This window comes from Thyridium curvatum, assembly GCF_004353045.1.
Source record: "Thyridium curvatum strain D216 chromosome Unknown NODE_78_length_193489_cov_84.258686, whole genome shotgun sequence".
Taxonomy (NCBI): Eukaryota; Fungi; Ascomycota; class Sordariomycetes; order Thyridiales; family Thyridiaceae; genus Thyridium; species Thyridium curvatum.
Window position 1 is genome coordinate 111,337 of NW_022156833.1, and position 13,314 is coordinate 124,650.

At 58.1% G+C, this 13,314-nt stretch overlaps 5 protein-coding genes across 5 annotated transcripts; 3 read left to right on the plus strand and 2 right to left on the minus strand.

The window, feature by feature from the left end:
* Positions 1-136: 136 nt before the first annotated feature.
* E0L32_010080 (uncharacterized protein) lies at positions 137-2,181 on the minus strand (the record flags this gene model as incomplete). The annotated part of the gene is made up of 3 exons (XM_031132659.1): positions 137-1,702; positions 1,770-1,962; positions 2,021-2,181. The coding sequence occupies 3 exons, from the start codon at positions 2,179-2,181 to the stop codon at positions 137-139; spliced, it is 1,920 nt and encodes a 639-aa protein (XP_030990174.1).
* An 877-nt stretch (positions 2,182-3,058) lies between these two features.
* Positions 3,059-4,791, plus strand: E0L32_010081 (uncharacterized protein; the record flags this gene model as incomplete). Its single annotated transcript, XM_031132660.1, has 3 exons — positions 3,059-3,346; positions 3,441-3,896; positions 3,973-4,791. 3 exons carry the CDS (start codon positions 3,059-3,061, stop codon positions 4,789-4,791), a joined length of 1,563 nt encoding a protein of 520 aa, XP_030990175.1.
* Positions 4,792-4,871: 80 nt separating this feature from the next.
* On the minus strand, positions 4,872-5,992 carry E0L32_010082 (uncharacterized protein; the record flags this gene model as incomplete). Its single annotated transcript, XM_031132661.1, has 2 exons — positions 4,872-5,618; positions 5,687-5,992. The coding sequence occupies 2 exons, from the start codon at positions 5,990-5,992 to the stop codon at positions 4,872-4,874; spliced, it is 1,053 nt and encodes a 350-aa protein (XP_030990176.1).
* A 564-nt stretch (positions 5,993-6,556) lies between these two features.
* E0L32_010083 (uncharacterized protein) lies at positions 6,557-8,810 on the plus strand (the record flags this gene model as incomplete). The annotated part of the gene is made up of 3 exons (XM_031132662.1): positions 6,557-6,677; positions 6,755-7,317; positions 7,371-8,810. The coding sequence occupies 3 exons, from the start codon at positions 6,557-6,559 to the stop codon at positions 8,808-8,810; spliced, it is 2,124 nt and encodes a 707-aa protein (XP_030990177.1).
* Positions 8,811-9,987: 1,177 nt separating this feature from the next.
* E0L32_010084 (uncharacterized protein) lies at positions 9,988-12,745 on the plus strand (the record flags this gene model as incomplete). Its single annotated transcript, XM_031132664.1, has 4 exons — positions 9,988-10,068; positions 10,270-10,627; positions 10,819-12,481; positions 12,619-12,745. 4 exons carry the CDS (start codon positions 9,988-9,990, stop codon positions 12,743-12,745), a joined length of 2,229 nt encoding a protein of 742 aa, XP_030990178.1.
* Positions 12,746-13,314: the final 569 nt, after the last annotated feature.

Sequence of the window (13,314 nt, forward strand, 5' to 3'; positions counted from 1 at the left end):
ACGCCCCATAGTCCAGATCCCAAAATATCAGGCTTTATCCCCCGCGCACAGCTTCCTGAACCAAGCCTCCCCCCCTATCAGCCTGCCTTCCTTCCCCTCCTCCCCTTGCCATCATCCGAATCCATAATCCTCCTCTTCACGCATTCAGCACCGAGAACCGAGAAGAAAACCCATTCTGTCCGAGCCCGGCCCTGCCCTCCTCGGCAATCTTGCCGCTGACGCCCCTCTGCCGCGGGAACAACGCGCGCTCTCCGAGGTCGTAGTCGTTGCCCGAGGACACCTGGCGGCCGGAGCCCACCATGATGGGCGGCGTCGCCGACTTGAGCTCGCCGTAGGGCTTGGAGTAGAAGCCGCTGTCGGGCTGGATGGAGCTGTCGCGGTTCCGCGGCTGCGGCTGCGGCGCCCACGTGTGCCTCTTCTTGCTGCTGCTCGCAGTGGACAGCGGCCGCGGCGAGTCGGCGGATCTCTGCTCCTGCGCGTCCGCGATGTCCTGGCTGCCGCTGGCGCTGCGCGCGTTGCTGCTCACCTCGCCCATGGCGGGGCGGTAGTACGGGGTCCTGGGCCGCTGGGCCATGGGGTTCGACCGCAGCGGGTTGGGATGGTCTTGTTGGGTCTGCTGCTGCTGCTCGGGCGTCTGCATGCCGTTGCCCCGCGCGCCGAGGCCGCCGAGGTCGTAGGCGTTCTCGTCCCTGTCCGACGCGTCGGAGTCGGAATCGTCTTCGGCGCCGCCGCGCTGGTGGACGGCCTCGTAGTTGCGCCTCTTGCTCGAGGCCTGCAGCATCATGGTGTTGATGGCCTTGTTGCGCTGCTGGGTGCGGTTGATGAGCGACTCGGACGTGTACCAGGCCTCGGTGAACTTGGCGGCGCGGGGCTGCGCCGTCGGCCCGGCCGACTGGATCGTCACCTGCGAGGCCACGGTGCCGGTGCTCGCGCGGGGGGAGCCCGTCTCGTGCAGCGGGATCTCGATGTACGAGGCGCGCGAGGCCAGGCCTCCTCCGGAGCGGCGATCGGGGCCGCCGCTGACGAGGGGCGAGTGGGACATGCGCTTCATGCCGCTGCGGTCGAGCTCCGAGGGGGCGAGGGAGCTGCGCGGTGAGCTGCGGTTGCTGGCGGGGATCTGGTACTGGCGGCTGGGGAGGTCGAGGCGGGAGTCGCGCGAGTGCAGGCTCGTGGACGAGCCGGTCCGGGTGTGGGTGAACGGGATGCTGGGCGGGCGGGACAGGTCCTGGTACGGCATGCCGGAGCGGCGGCGGTCTTCCAGGGGCGTCGAGAGGCGCTTCTCGCTCTCGGAGAAGGTGCTGCTCGTAGCGACGGACGACTTGTTCCGCTTGTGCGCCCTGGAAGTCAGGTGCGCCTCGAGGGGGTTCATGTCGGGCGGCATGCGGGTGATCTGCCGGAACTTGAGAGCCAGCCACAGTCCGATGGCCAGGGAGAGCAGGTGCAGCCCCCCTGCGCCGATCAGGGTGTAGTAGAGCGCCGGGATGAAGTACTTGGGGAGGAGAGTCTCGTTCGCCACGAGAGTGCCCCATCCTTCGCTGCTATTTCGGGTCGAGAGACACACGTAGGTGTACAGCGGCAGAACGCAGAGGTCCGAGACGGCAGCGAAGAGCTGGTATGCGGCACTCGAAGCGGGAGTGCGGCCGCCGGCGTGCCGTGACAAGTGATAGATACCGTACACACAGTGGACGATGACCACGCCGGCCTAGATGGGGTTTGTCAGTCGTTTGTCTTTTCCTCCTACGTGGTTTTGGCGCGGTTCGACTACGTACCGTAATTCTAGCAACCCATGCGACCAGGTCACTGACATGGTTGATGAGGATCATAAGGGTCAAGATGCCTGCGGCACCAATCATCTCGAGGACGCGCAGACCCAGCTGCACTTTCCTCATGCCCTTGATCCATGCCTTCGTGCGGTGGCCCAGCGTCCTGAATGGACGTCGCTGGCCGATGACTTCATGAGCACTAACACTGTGTTAGTCGAGGGCACTGGCATAAAGGAATGATGCACGGGTTGACTTACTCGGGATGCCTGTTGATCGAGATGAGAGGGCCATTCTGCTTGGGCTTCTTGGGCTTTGGCTCCCAGCTGGCGCGAGTGACGGCCTTGGGATCGAAGCTCGAGGTCGGAAAACGAGAGTCGACCTTGTCGGATTCGTAGAGAAAGGGCTGCTGAGGGCCCATTCTTGCTGGTTCGACGACGACGTGAGCGTGGAATGTCACCAACGAGCGAGTGTATGCTGCCACGCGGCCGAACTATAACGACTGGAATGCTGGTAATATCTCTAGAGCATCTTAAGAGCTGTGAGGAATGCGGGGAGGTGGTGAGGAAGGCTGATGGAGGGACGGGAAGCTCGTGTGTTGGCGGCATGAAGGTCCGTTGGCATAGCAACAGTCGAGTCCAACGATGACATCTTTGCTGCCTTCCCCCAATTGGGAGTCCGACCACTACCTGGGTTTAAAAATAGAACATTTGAGTATTCCTGTCCTCTTTTTTTGGCGTTTAACCTTTTCACAGAGTGCTTCAAACAGCCTGCTTGATTGATACACCATCGAATAGGAACCGGGTATGGAGGATGGTGGTTGTGGTCCTGACTGATCTTGAACCCCAGGTTCCTTAGGTACCTCTAGGTACTTGCTAGCTCGCTAATTCAAGTATAAACCACTGACTGGAAATACCTGCAAGCTCATCCTTGAGAGAATGAAAGAGTTGCACTTCATAACGATGAGCATCGTAGCCAATGTCTAGATAATACTAGACTGGTTCTCATAGTACTTTTCAGGATAAATTATTTTTGACTCTTGATGGTCAAATTGAACTACAAAAACCCGGGAACATCCAAAGTAGTGAGCTGATGAGTCAATCTCAGGACTTGAAAAGGCGATATCGCCGACGAGATTCGACCCAGAATAAAACCTCCCAATTCCAAACTCAGGACTCGGAACCTTGATCCTCGTCTGAACGTTGCGCCAGCTCAATTACAAATTGCATCGCTGTGATTTGGTCTTTCTCTCCGTCTGCTAGCCAGATTTACGATACCGTCAGACATGCGCCATAGCCATGCACGCTCCTGTAGCATCGCGGGCAATTTGCGCCTCTTGCCGGCACGCTCTGCGGGCCAGCTTCTCGCCTTTGTCACCTCGGACACGCTCCTATGCGACAGCAGCTGCGAATCGCCATGATCGACCTTTGCGCATGGCCGTTGTCGGCTCCGGCCCGGCCGGCTTTTACACCGCTTACCGCGTCATGTCGAGAATCCAAGGCGCCAAGGTAGACATGTACGAGGCTCTGCCTGTCCCGTATGGCCTGGTGAGATTTGGCGTTGCTCCAGACCACCCAGAAGTCAAGGTATGCCATCCACACTGATGTGCCCTCTGCAAGGCGAGCCTCGAGGATGCCCTCATCATACAAGGTTTTCTGACTGCTGTGGACTGGACCGCAGAATTGTCAGGAGAAATTCGAAGAAGTCGCAACTTCGCCAGATTTCACCTTTATTGGCAATGTCTCAGTTGGCCATCCGAGCACCCACCAAGGGGGTGGAAGCATCTCTCTGGCGTCAGTCCTGCGACATTACGATGCAGTAGTCTTTTCCTACGGTGCCTCTAAAGACAGGAAGCTTGGAGTCCCCGGCGAGTCGCTCAAGGGCGTGTACTCTGCTCGTGAGTTTGTGAGCTGGTACAACGGCCTGCCCGAGTGGGCAGGCCTGGCACCCGACCTCACCAGCGGCGACGAGGCTGTCATCATAGGGCAGGGCAATGTTGCGCTCGACTGTGCCAGGATGCTGCTTGAGGATGTCGACAAGCTGAGAAAGACGGACATTGCCGATCACGCCATTGAAACACTCTCCAAGAGTCGCATAAAAAGGGTTCACGTTGTCGGACGTCGCGGGGCTTTACAGGTACGTTACATCTACATATCTATTTGTTATTCTATTCCACTCCTCCAAGCCTGTAGTCTAATGAGGGAATACACAGGCGGCATTTACGATCAAAGAGGCCCGAGAGCTCATGAAGCTTCCTGATGTGGGCTTCCACCCTGTTGATCGGAGTCTCATACCAGAGGATCTCAAGACCCTGCCTAGAGCTCCAAGACGCTTGATGGAGATGTTAGTCAAGGGCTCGGCGGCTAATGCAAAGGTGACTCCCAAGTCTTGGTCCTTGGACTTTTGCCTAAGTCCCCGGAGCTTTCTGGCCAGCGATAGCGACGCATCGAGAGTGGGAGCCACTGTATTTGAGCGTACCTCGCTGTCATCCACCTTTGAGCCGAACGCTCACGCGGCCGGGACAGGCCAGACGACGCAGCTACCTTCCTCGCTCGTATTCCGATCCATCGGCTATAGATCCGAACCTCTGCAGGGATTTTCAGAGCTTGACATTCCTTTCGACGAGCGCAGAGGCGTCATCGCCAACGATGGGCTCGGTCGAGTCGTGAGGGAGACAAGAACAGTCGCAGCTACCATGGAGCAAGCTCACTACCCGGGACTCTACTGCGCGGGATGGGTTAAGCGCGGTCCGACTGGGGTCATCGCCTCTACCATGGAGGATGCTTTTACCACCGGCGATGTGATAGCCAGCGACTGGGCCTCCGGGGCCGCGTTCCTTGAAAAAGAATACTCCGGCCAGAAATCGGGCTGGGAAGGGGTTCTGAGCGAAGGCGATGCTGACGGTGCAAGGGTCGTCCAGTGGAAGGACTGGCAGCGCATCGACCAAGCGGAAAGGAGCAGAGGTCAGGCCCAGGGTAAGGAGAGAGAGAAATTCACCACAACCACGGAGATGTTGGATATCTTGTCATAGGAGCCTCCCCAGCTCGACACCACTGTACGAATTATTGTATATTTTCCTGCAACCTAGCCAAAAATAGAACCTGTATAAACTCACGCCTTCTTCAGCTTCTCAGTGAGCTCCGGAACCTTCTCAAACAGATCACCAACAAGGCCGACATCCGCGACCTGGAAAATAGGGGCATCCGCATCCTTGTTGATGGCAGCGATGACCTTGCTGTCCTTCATACCAGCCAAGTGCTGAATGGCACCAGAGATGCCGACAGCCATGTACATCTGCGGCGCAACGACCTTGCCTGTCTGGCCAACCTGCAGACTGTTGTCGGCGTACCCACTGTCCACAGCGGCGCGCGAGGCACCGATGGCGGCACCGAGAGAATCAGCCAGCGGCTGCATAATCCTGTCGAACTCCTCCTTGGACTTCAGACCCCGGCCGCCCGAGACGACCTTGCCGGCGGTCGCCAGGTCTGGCCGGTCAGACTTGGCAAGCTCTTCGGAAACCCATTCGGTTGGGCTCTCCGGCTTGGAGTCGACACCGTCCTCCACAGCGGCCGAGCCGCTGGCAACCTCGGCAGGCGCAAAGGCAGTTCCTCGGATGGTGATGACCTTGACGGGATCGGACGACTCGACGGTGGCGATGGCGTTGCCGGCGTAGATGGGACGTACGAAGGTGGTCTCGTTCTCGATGCCAGTGATGTCGGAGATTTGTTGCGAATCTAGGAGGGCAGCGACACGGGGCAACAGGTTCTTGCCGAAGGCAGTGTGGCCGGCAATGATGTGGGTGTATCCGCCCTTCTTAATGTTCTCGACCAGCAGAGGGGCGTAGTTCTCGGGAAGGCCCTGGATTGAAGCGCTTCATTAGTATCGATGTCTGCCACGCTCAACGGCGGCATGCGTGTGGCACACACCTTCTCGTAGGCGGCGTTCTCAACGGCGATGATCTTCTCCACGCCGTCTACCTTGGCAGCCTCCTCTGCCACCGGCTTGACGTTGCTGCCGGCAACGAATGCGTGCACCGATCCTCCCAGCTTCTGCGCGGCCGTGATGGCGCTCAAGGAGCCGTGGTTGAGCTTGCCATCCCGCTGCTCCAGAATCGCCAGGGACGATGCGAGCCTCCGAAGTGCGGAGGGGCTGAAGGAGTAAGCTGGGCAGCTCGGCTGCGCCAGACGGGACCTGCTCTGTGCCCAGACAGCTCTTCTCGTGGCCGACAACATCTTGCAGATATCAATTGGATTCTTGATTCTGCGAATTTGTTGTTTGTCTTCGAGCACCGACAGAGAGTAAGAGGAGGGTTGATGCGGGATACAACGGGCCAAACCCACCCAGCTTGTCCGTCATTGCGGCTTTACACGGCCCGAGGCTACCAGACGAAAGTCGGAAGCGCAGCCGCACGGGCCACCCGCGACTAGCCCATGCCCCTGCCCGTGATTGACTTACCTAATCAAGCAGGCAGGAGTGTCTTGTTCCACGCCAGGCACGCAAGGCATCAACCCTCTCGCTCTCAGGCCAAGCCAATGTCGCGCCGGATTTTTTCCAAACGCGATCCAGCCAGCCAGCCTTCTCCAGACGAGAGAGCACGACGTCGAGGGCCATCCGCATAGTGCGATTCGCGACAGCAACCATCCCCAGTCGCCGTCAAACATTTCTCTGAGTAATCGCGATATCTTTTCCTCCATCCTTTGTTTTGTCACGACGTACTTTCGATCGTTCTTTTTGGCTCCCGCCATTTACTTGTTCCCCCCTGCCATTCTCCCTGAATCGCATTACACACCTTCGCGATGGATGAGGGATCTGTCAACTACGGCAGCCCTGCCAATGGCGCATCACCAAACAGCAACCCTATCCTAGCCCAACCTCCCCTGCAATCAGACGTACCTGCTGCCGGCACTGAAAATGAAGGTCAGTCCCTCAATTCTCCTGGAACAAGCCCGCCCAGCCTCTCGAGTGTCGCTCCACTAACGCGACCATCCCCATAGATGTCCAAATGGGTGAGGGCAGCGCAACAGAGCCTGTGATCAAGCAAGATAGCACCACGCCTGCCCCGGTTGCTGCATCTGACAACCCCCTCGATGCGCCCGACGGCCCTGCTCCTGAGACGACTACAGCCACGCGAGAGGATGAAGAGATGGGAGAGGCCAAGGGCGAGGCCAAAGAAGGCCAAGCTCAAGAGGGGGCTGACGGTGCCGCCGAGGGCGAGGGTTCCGAAGCGAAGACCAAGGAAAGCGCCGAGAACGCTGCTCGCGAGCATCTCATCTCTCAGACGCACGCGATTGTGCTGCCCAGCTACAGCACTTGGTTCGACATGAATGCGATCCACAGCATTGAGCGCAAGGCGCTCCCGGAATTCTTCAACAATCGCAACCGGAGCAAGACGCCCGCCGTCTACAAGGACTACAGAGACTTTATGATCAACACGTACCGACTGAATCCCGTAGAGTATCTGACCGTCACTGCCTGCAGGCGTAATCTGGCCGGCGATGTCTGCGCAATCATGCGAGTGCATGCTTTCCTCGAGCAATGGGGACTGATCAACTACCAAGTAAGTTGCCGAGACCTTTACTGTCATTCAAACACGGCTAATACTCTTCAAAGGTCGATGCGGAGCAACGCCCCTCACACGTTGGCCCTCCATTCACTGGCCATTTCAGGGTCATTTGCGATACGCCCAGAGGCTTGCAGCCATGGCAGCCAGCGTCTGATCCAACTGTCCTTGAAGGCAAGAAGAATTATGACACTGACGTCAAAGCCAATGCTACCCCAGCTGACAAGAGTGATCTGAACCTCGAGGTTGGCCGCAACATCTACGAAGCCAACGCCAAGGGAACGAAACTCAACAAGACTGAGGCGAAGACTAACGGAGAGGTTGTCGCTGCCAATGGAGTGAAAGAGAGCGCCTCCACAGCCGCCGAGGGCTTGACAAAGACCCCGATTGCCAAGATCAGCTGCTACAATTGCGGCATTGACTGCACGCTGATCTACTACCACAGCATCCAACCCGACACGACTACCAAGTCCAAGCATGATGTGTGCCCAACATGCTATCTTGAGGGCCGCCTTCCTGCCAACCACAGCACCAATTCCTACACGCGCATGGAGAATCCTACCTATTCAGCCATCATTGACCGAGACGCGCCCTGGAGCGATGCCGAGATTCTACGGCTCCTCGAGGGACTTGAGCGATTCGACGATGACTGGGGCGAGATCGCAGACCATGTGGGCACCCGCACCCGGGAAGAATGTGTTTTGCAGTTCTTGCAACTGGATATCGAGGACAAGTATCTCGAGTCGGAGCAGCCAGTGCGCGCGCCCACGGGTCTGCAAATGCTCGGAAGCGACGGTGGCATGCTTCCGTTCCATGCGGCCGACAACCCGGTCATGTCTGTGATCGGATTCCTCGCCAGCCTTGCCGACCCCGCCAGCACGGCAGCTGCAGCCAGCAAGTCGGTGGAGGAGCTGAAGAAGGGGCTGAGAAACAGACTGGAGAACGCGGGCCATGCTGAGGAGGCACGGGCCGAAGACAAAGGCAAAGAAAAGGACAGCGACTCTATGGAGCTTGACATTCGCCAAGAGACCACGACGACGACTACGACCACGATGACGACGACCCAGACCACAAAGACAAGCCTGGCATCCATCCCGTTGGCATCCATCGCAGCACGTTCCGGTGGCCTTGCCTCCCACGAGGAGCGCGAGATGACGAGACTGGTTTCGGCGGCTGTCAACGTCACCCTGCAGAAGATGGAGCTGAAGCTCAAGTACTTCAACGAGATGGAGTCGATCCTCCAGGCGGAGCGCCGCGAGCTGGAGAGGGCGCGGCAGCAGCTGTTCCTGGACAGGCTCGCCTTCAAGCGCCGCGTGCGCGAGGTGGAGGACGGGCTCAAGGCCGCGGCGGCCGCGGGTGGCGAGCAGGGAGTCAAGATGGTGCAAGACATCAACATGGACGGCGACCGTGTGGGCTTCCAGGCTGTGCCGGCCACGGGCTCCGTGCAGCCCCTGAGCGCCGAGGCCCAGGTCAAGAGCTACGAGGCTTAGAAGGGCCCTAGTATTGTGCCGGGTATGTGTAACAGTGCGTCGAGTGACAATGCGTCGAGTAACAGTGTGCTGGGTCGGCGAAGGGGTAGTCTTGCGAGTCACTAAGGAAGTTCTGGTACGGGTTCATATTACTTTTTTCCTTCTTTCCTTCTTAACCGGGCGGAAGATTTGGCGTTGGGTCTGGATCATACAACAACGATGGGGGGTAAGTGCGCGAAACTGCATCGCATCGCGAGTTTCGAAGCTTCTTTTTTTCCTCGCGGGCAAGGGGAGAGGATTCCGGTGTAAGAAAAAGAAGAACTACTAGGGCGTCATCATCAAATTTAGTTGTTTTACGTGTTATTCATCGCGATCGCAGAGTTTCCCAGACTTTGCTCGATTCTGATGGTGAATTGTTGCTTTTCTTGAATGTGTCTTTTTGGTTTCAAGATCTGCCCGTTCTGTCAGAATAACAACAACGACAACCCCGAACTTCTTGCCGACGATGGTTGCCGGTGTCCGGTCTGCAAGCATTCGGGTGGCCGCATATGATTGTTCTGGAGTGACTTGTAGCAGGTGTGTCTGGGTTCGAATACGCTCGAATGATCAGGAGGACATGTTTGCCTTTGTGGGTGGTGGTTTTGTTTTGGGATATATTTTGGGGTTCGTCTTGCATGTGATGGATTACGTCGAAAGGATGGATTGACCTGTGCCGTGCCTGGACAAATGTTGCATCATACCCAAGGCGAGCGCTAGTTAGTGGCCTCAGCTGGTACAAGGGCACGGCAATTGGACAGGCAGCCCACTCGGCGCTTCGTTTCGGGCGCTCGGGATTTCTTCAAGTGGACGCCTTGCCTCGCAAGGTCGGAAAAGATATAAGATTGGTGTACCTGCTTGTACAAGAAGTGATCAAGCCCTCTATCCCACGCATGCATGCATGCATGACAACTGTGTTACTCATCACAGCAGTTAATTACAAGGAGGAACGGAACCCATCTCGACAGAAGTGAATAAAAAGACCTCAGTGGCGTGGCATGTGCGATACGGATGCAGATGAAGTGCGGATGATGCGTGCAGCTGATGCGGTCGTTTCAATCTACATCCAATCTCGGCTCGCGAGCCCATGGCTAAACGATCCTCCACCAGCAGAAGGGTGTGTGAGAGGGCTGGCTTTTTAACGGTGACTTCTCCAGCGGACATGACATGCATATCGAATGGCATGGCCGAGAGTCAAAGAATGGAGCCAGCCAAGATTCAACCTCGGCTCGAGGGATGCGCTGTGAGTGGTGACTCGGGCCACCGCGATCAGTGGAGGGACAGAGAACCCCGGCTCTAGCTCGGTCCCCCGCTAGCCCGCGGTGCTCCCTACGGCCACTTTCGCCCTCGACCACCAACACAGCAACCCGGCGGGACTCTCTAGATCGCATTGCGGAGCATTGAGACTACTTGTAGACACACCATACTCTCTCCAGCTTGCCAGTCCCACCCTACGCCGACTTTACCTAGGCTTCTTTCACATTACCCGCGAACCCCATCTGCTGCTGCTGCTGCTGCTGGCGCCGTCCCCGAACCTAGCGAGCTTAGACTTGAAATCGTCTCCGGGGCACTACACGGCTTCTCTGGCTCTACTCTTCTAGCCCGTGGCATACTTCTCGTCAGCACGACTCGATTCTGTCCCTTTTCTTCCTCTCTCCTTCTTTCCCCCATACTCCTCGCCCTCACTCCCGTACACGTGCTCTTCCTGTCGCAAACCGCTTGGGATGTTGGCAGCATTTGCAAGGTCCGAGGCAAGGTCTTCCCTACTCAGAGGCAGCTTTGGATCCTTAAAGACACCATTGGTATGATTTGCCTTCCTCGCCATATTCCGAGACACACCCAGCTAACACACGCGCCCCCCTTCTAGAGATCAGCAATGGCTCCCGCAAGCAGACGGAGCAACAGCTCCCTTCCTGAAGGTAAACTCGTCCCCAATCGCACATCCACACGCATATGAGCCGCCCAGGCTGACCAATTGTGCGCCGCGCAACAGGCTATGTCGAGGACAAGTCCAAGGGCCCCATGCTGCGCTTCCAGGACTCTCTCCCGCGCCTGCCCGTTCCGACGCTAGAGGAGACGGCCGAACGCTACATCAAGACCCTCAAGCCCCTGCTTTCGGCCACCGAGCTGGCTGCCTCCAAGAAGGCGGTCGAGGAGTTCGTCAGGCCCGGCGGCGTCGGCCAAGAGCTGCAGAAGAAGCTCCTGGCGAGGAGAGATGATCCCAAGCACAAGAACTGGATCTATGAGTGGTGGAACGACGCGGCATACCTCACGTACAGGGACCCCGTAGTCCCCTATGTCTCCTACTTCTACTCCCACCGCGATGACCGCCGCCGCCGCGACCCTGCCAAGCGCGCCGCTGCCATCTCCACCGCCGTCCTCGAGTTCAAGAAGATGGTCGACTCGGGCACCCTGGAGCCCGAGTACATGAAGAAGCTTCCCATCTGCATGGACAGCTACCAGTACATGTTCAACTGCAGCCGTGTCGCCGCCCGCCCCAAGGACTACCCGCTCAAGTTTGATCCCTCCAAGAACAAGCATTTCGTCGCGGTCCGAAAGAACCAGTTCTTCAAGGTCACCCACGAGGTGGACGGCCGACAGCTCAACACCTCGGAGCTCGAGGCTCAGTTCCGCCTCATCTACGAGCGTGCGGCTCGCGTCCCCAGCGTCGGCATCCTGACCAGCGAGAACCGCGACGTCTGGACCGATGCGCGCCAGATCCTCCTCGATGCCCACTCGGGCAACAAGGCGGCCCTGGAGACGATCGAGTCCAGCGCCTTCCTCGTCTGCCTGGACGACGCCGCCCCCGTCACCCTCGAGGAGCGCGCCCACCAGTACTGGCACGGCGACGGCGCCAACCGCTGGTTCGACAAGCCGCTGCAGTTCATCGTCAACGACAACGGCACCTCGGGCTTCATGGGCGAGCACAGCATGATGGACGGCACGCCGACGCACCGCCTCAACGACTACGTCAACGACGTCATCTTCAACAACAAGCTCGACTTCTCCGACCCCACCGTCCGCTCCAACATCCCCGAGCCGACCCCGGTCCAGTTCAAGGTCACCAAGGAGGTGCAGGCCGAGATCGACCGCGCGACCCGGGACTTCCACGACGTCATCGGCCAGCACGAGCTCGCCATCCAGGCCTACCAGGGCTACGGCAAGGGCCTCATCAAGAAGTTCCGCTGCTCGCCCGACGCCTACGTCCAGATGGTCATCCAGCTCGCCTACTACAAGATGTACGGCAAGAACCGCCCCACCTACGAGTCGGCCGCCGTCCGCCGCTTCCAGCAGGGCCGCACCGAGACCTGCCGCTCCGTGTCCGAGGCCTCGGTCGCCTGGTGCAACTCGATGGCCGACCCGGCCGCGGACGACAAGACGCGCGTCGACCTCTTCCGCAAGGCCGTCGCCTCCCACGTCGAGTACATCACGGCCGCCTCGGACGGCAAGGGCGTCGACCGCCACCTCTTCGGCCTCAAGAGCCTGCTCGAGCCCGGCCAGGAGGTGCCCGCCATCTACAGGGACCCGGCCTACGGCTACAGCAGCTCGTGGTACCTGTCCACCAGCCAGCTGAGCTCCGAGTACTTCAACGGCTACGGCTGGAGCCAGGTCATCGACGCCGGCTTCGGCATCGCCTACATGATCAACGAGAACAGGTGAGTTTGTTGCCCCTTTTTTCTTGAGGGGAAGATGGGAAAACCCCCCACTCCTTCTCCCCTCTCCCTCTCTCTCTCTCTGTGTGTGTGTGTGTTTGTGTGCAATTTGACTGACATGTGTGTGTGTGTTCCCGCAGCCTCAACTTCAACATCGTCTCCAAGGGCCAGGGCAGCAACCGCATGAGCTTCTACCTCAACGAGGCCGCCGGCGAGATCCGCGACCTGATGCTGCCCACCGTCGAGCCGCCCAAGGCCAAGCTATAGAAAGACCAGAACCAGAATCGCGCGTGTCGAGACTATGAAGACGTGGACCGAGCTTGTGGGGACCCTCTGTCCAGGTTATGACAGGGACTCACTGGGCTTCCTTGGTTATTCGATTTTTTTTGTTTTGTAAACTATTATAGATGATGCGTGGTATAGTCGTTGCATAGCCTCCGGGGCAATTTCGTCCAGGCGGTTAGATTCTCTTTTACAACTTTGCAGCTATTTTCCACCATGAAGGCGTTGGTAGATTATGGAGATAGGGAATACAAAAAAGCCAGAGTAGCTCGAGAACCGTATTGAAGTCATCCCGTCTGGTTCTTCCGATTCTGCAGTGGACCTGTTTGGAAAGGGGTCTCTAGAGCTCTTTGAACGTGCCATTCAGTCCAAGAAAATGGTTCTCTTTTCTTTTGTGTGATCTACAAAAATGCACCGCTACAACCGCAGCCAAATATGGTGATCAATCCTACACTTACACACACACCACACAAGACGGGCTTGCCCATGCTTTGTGGATAACCTTGGTTACGACTATCTGACAACAAACGTCCCTTCTCCCCGACTTTCTCCGT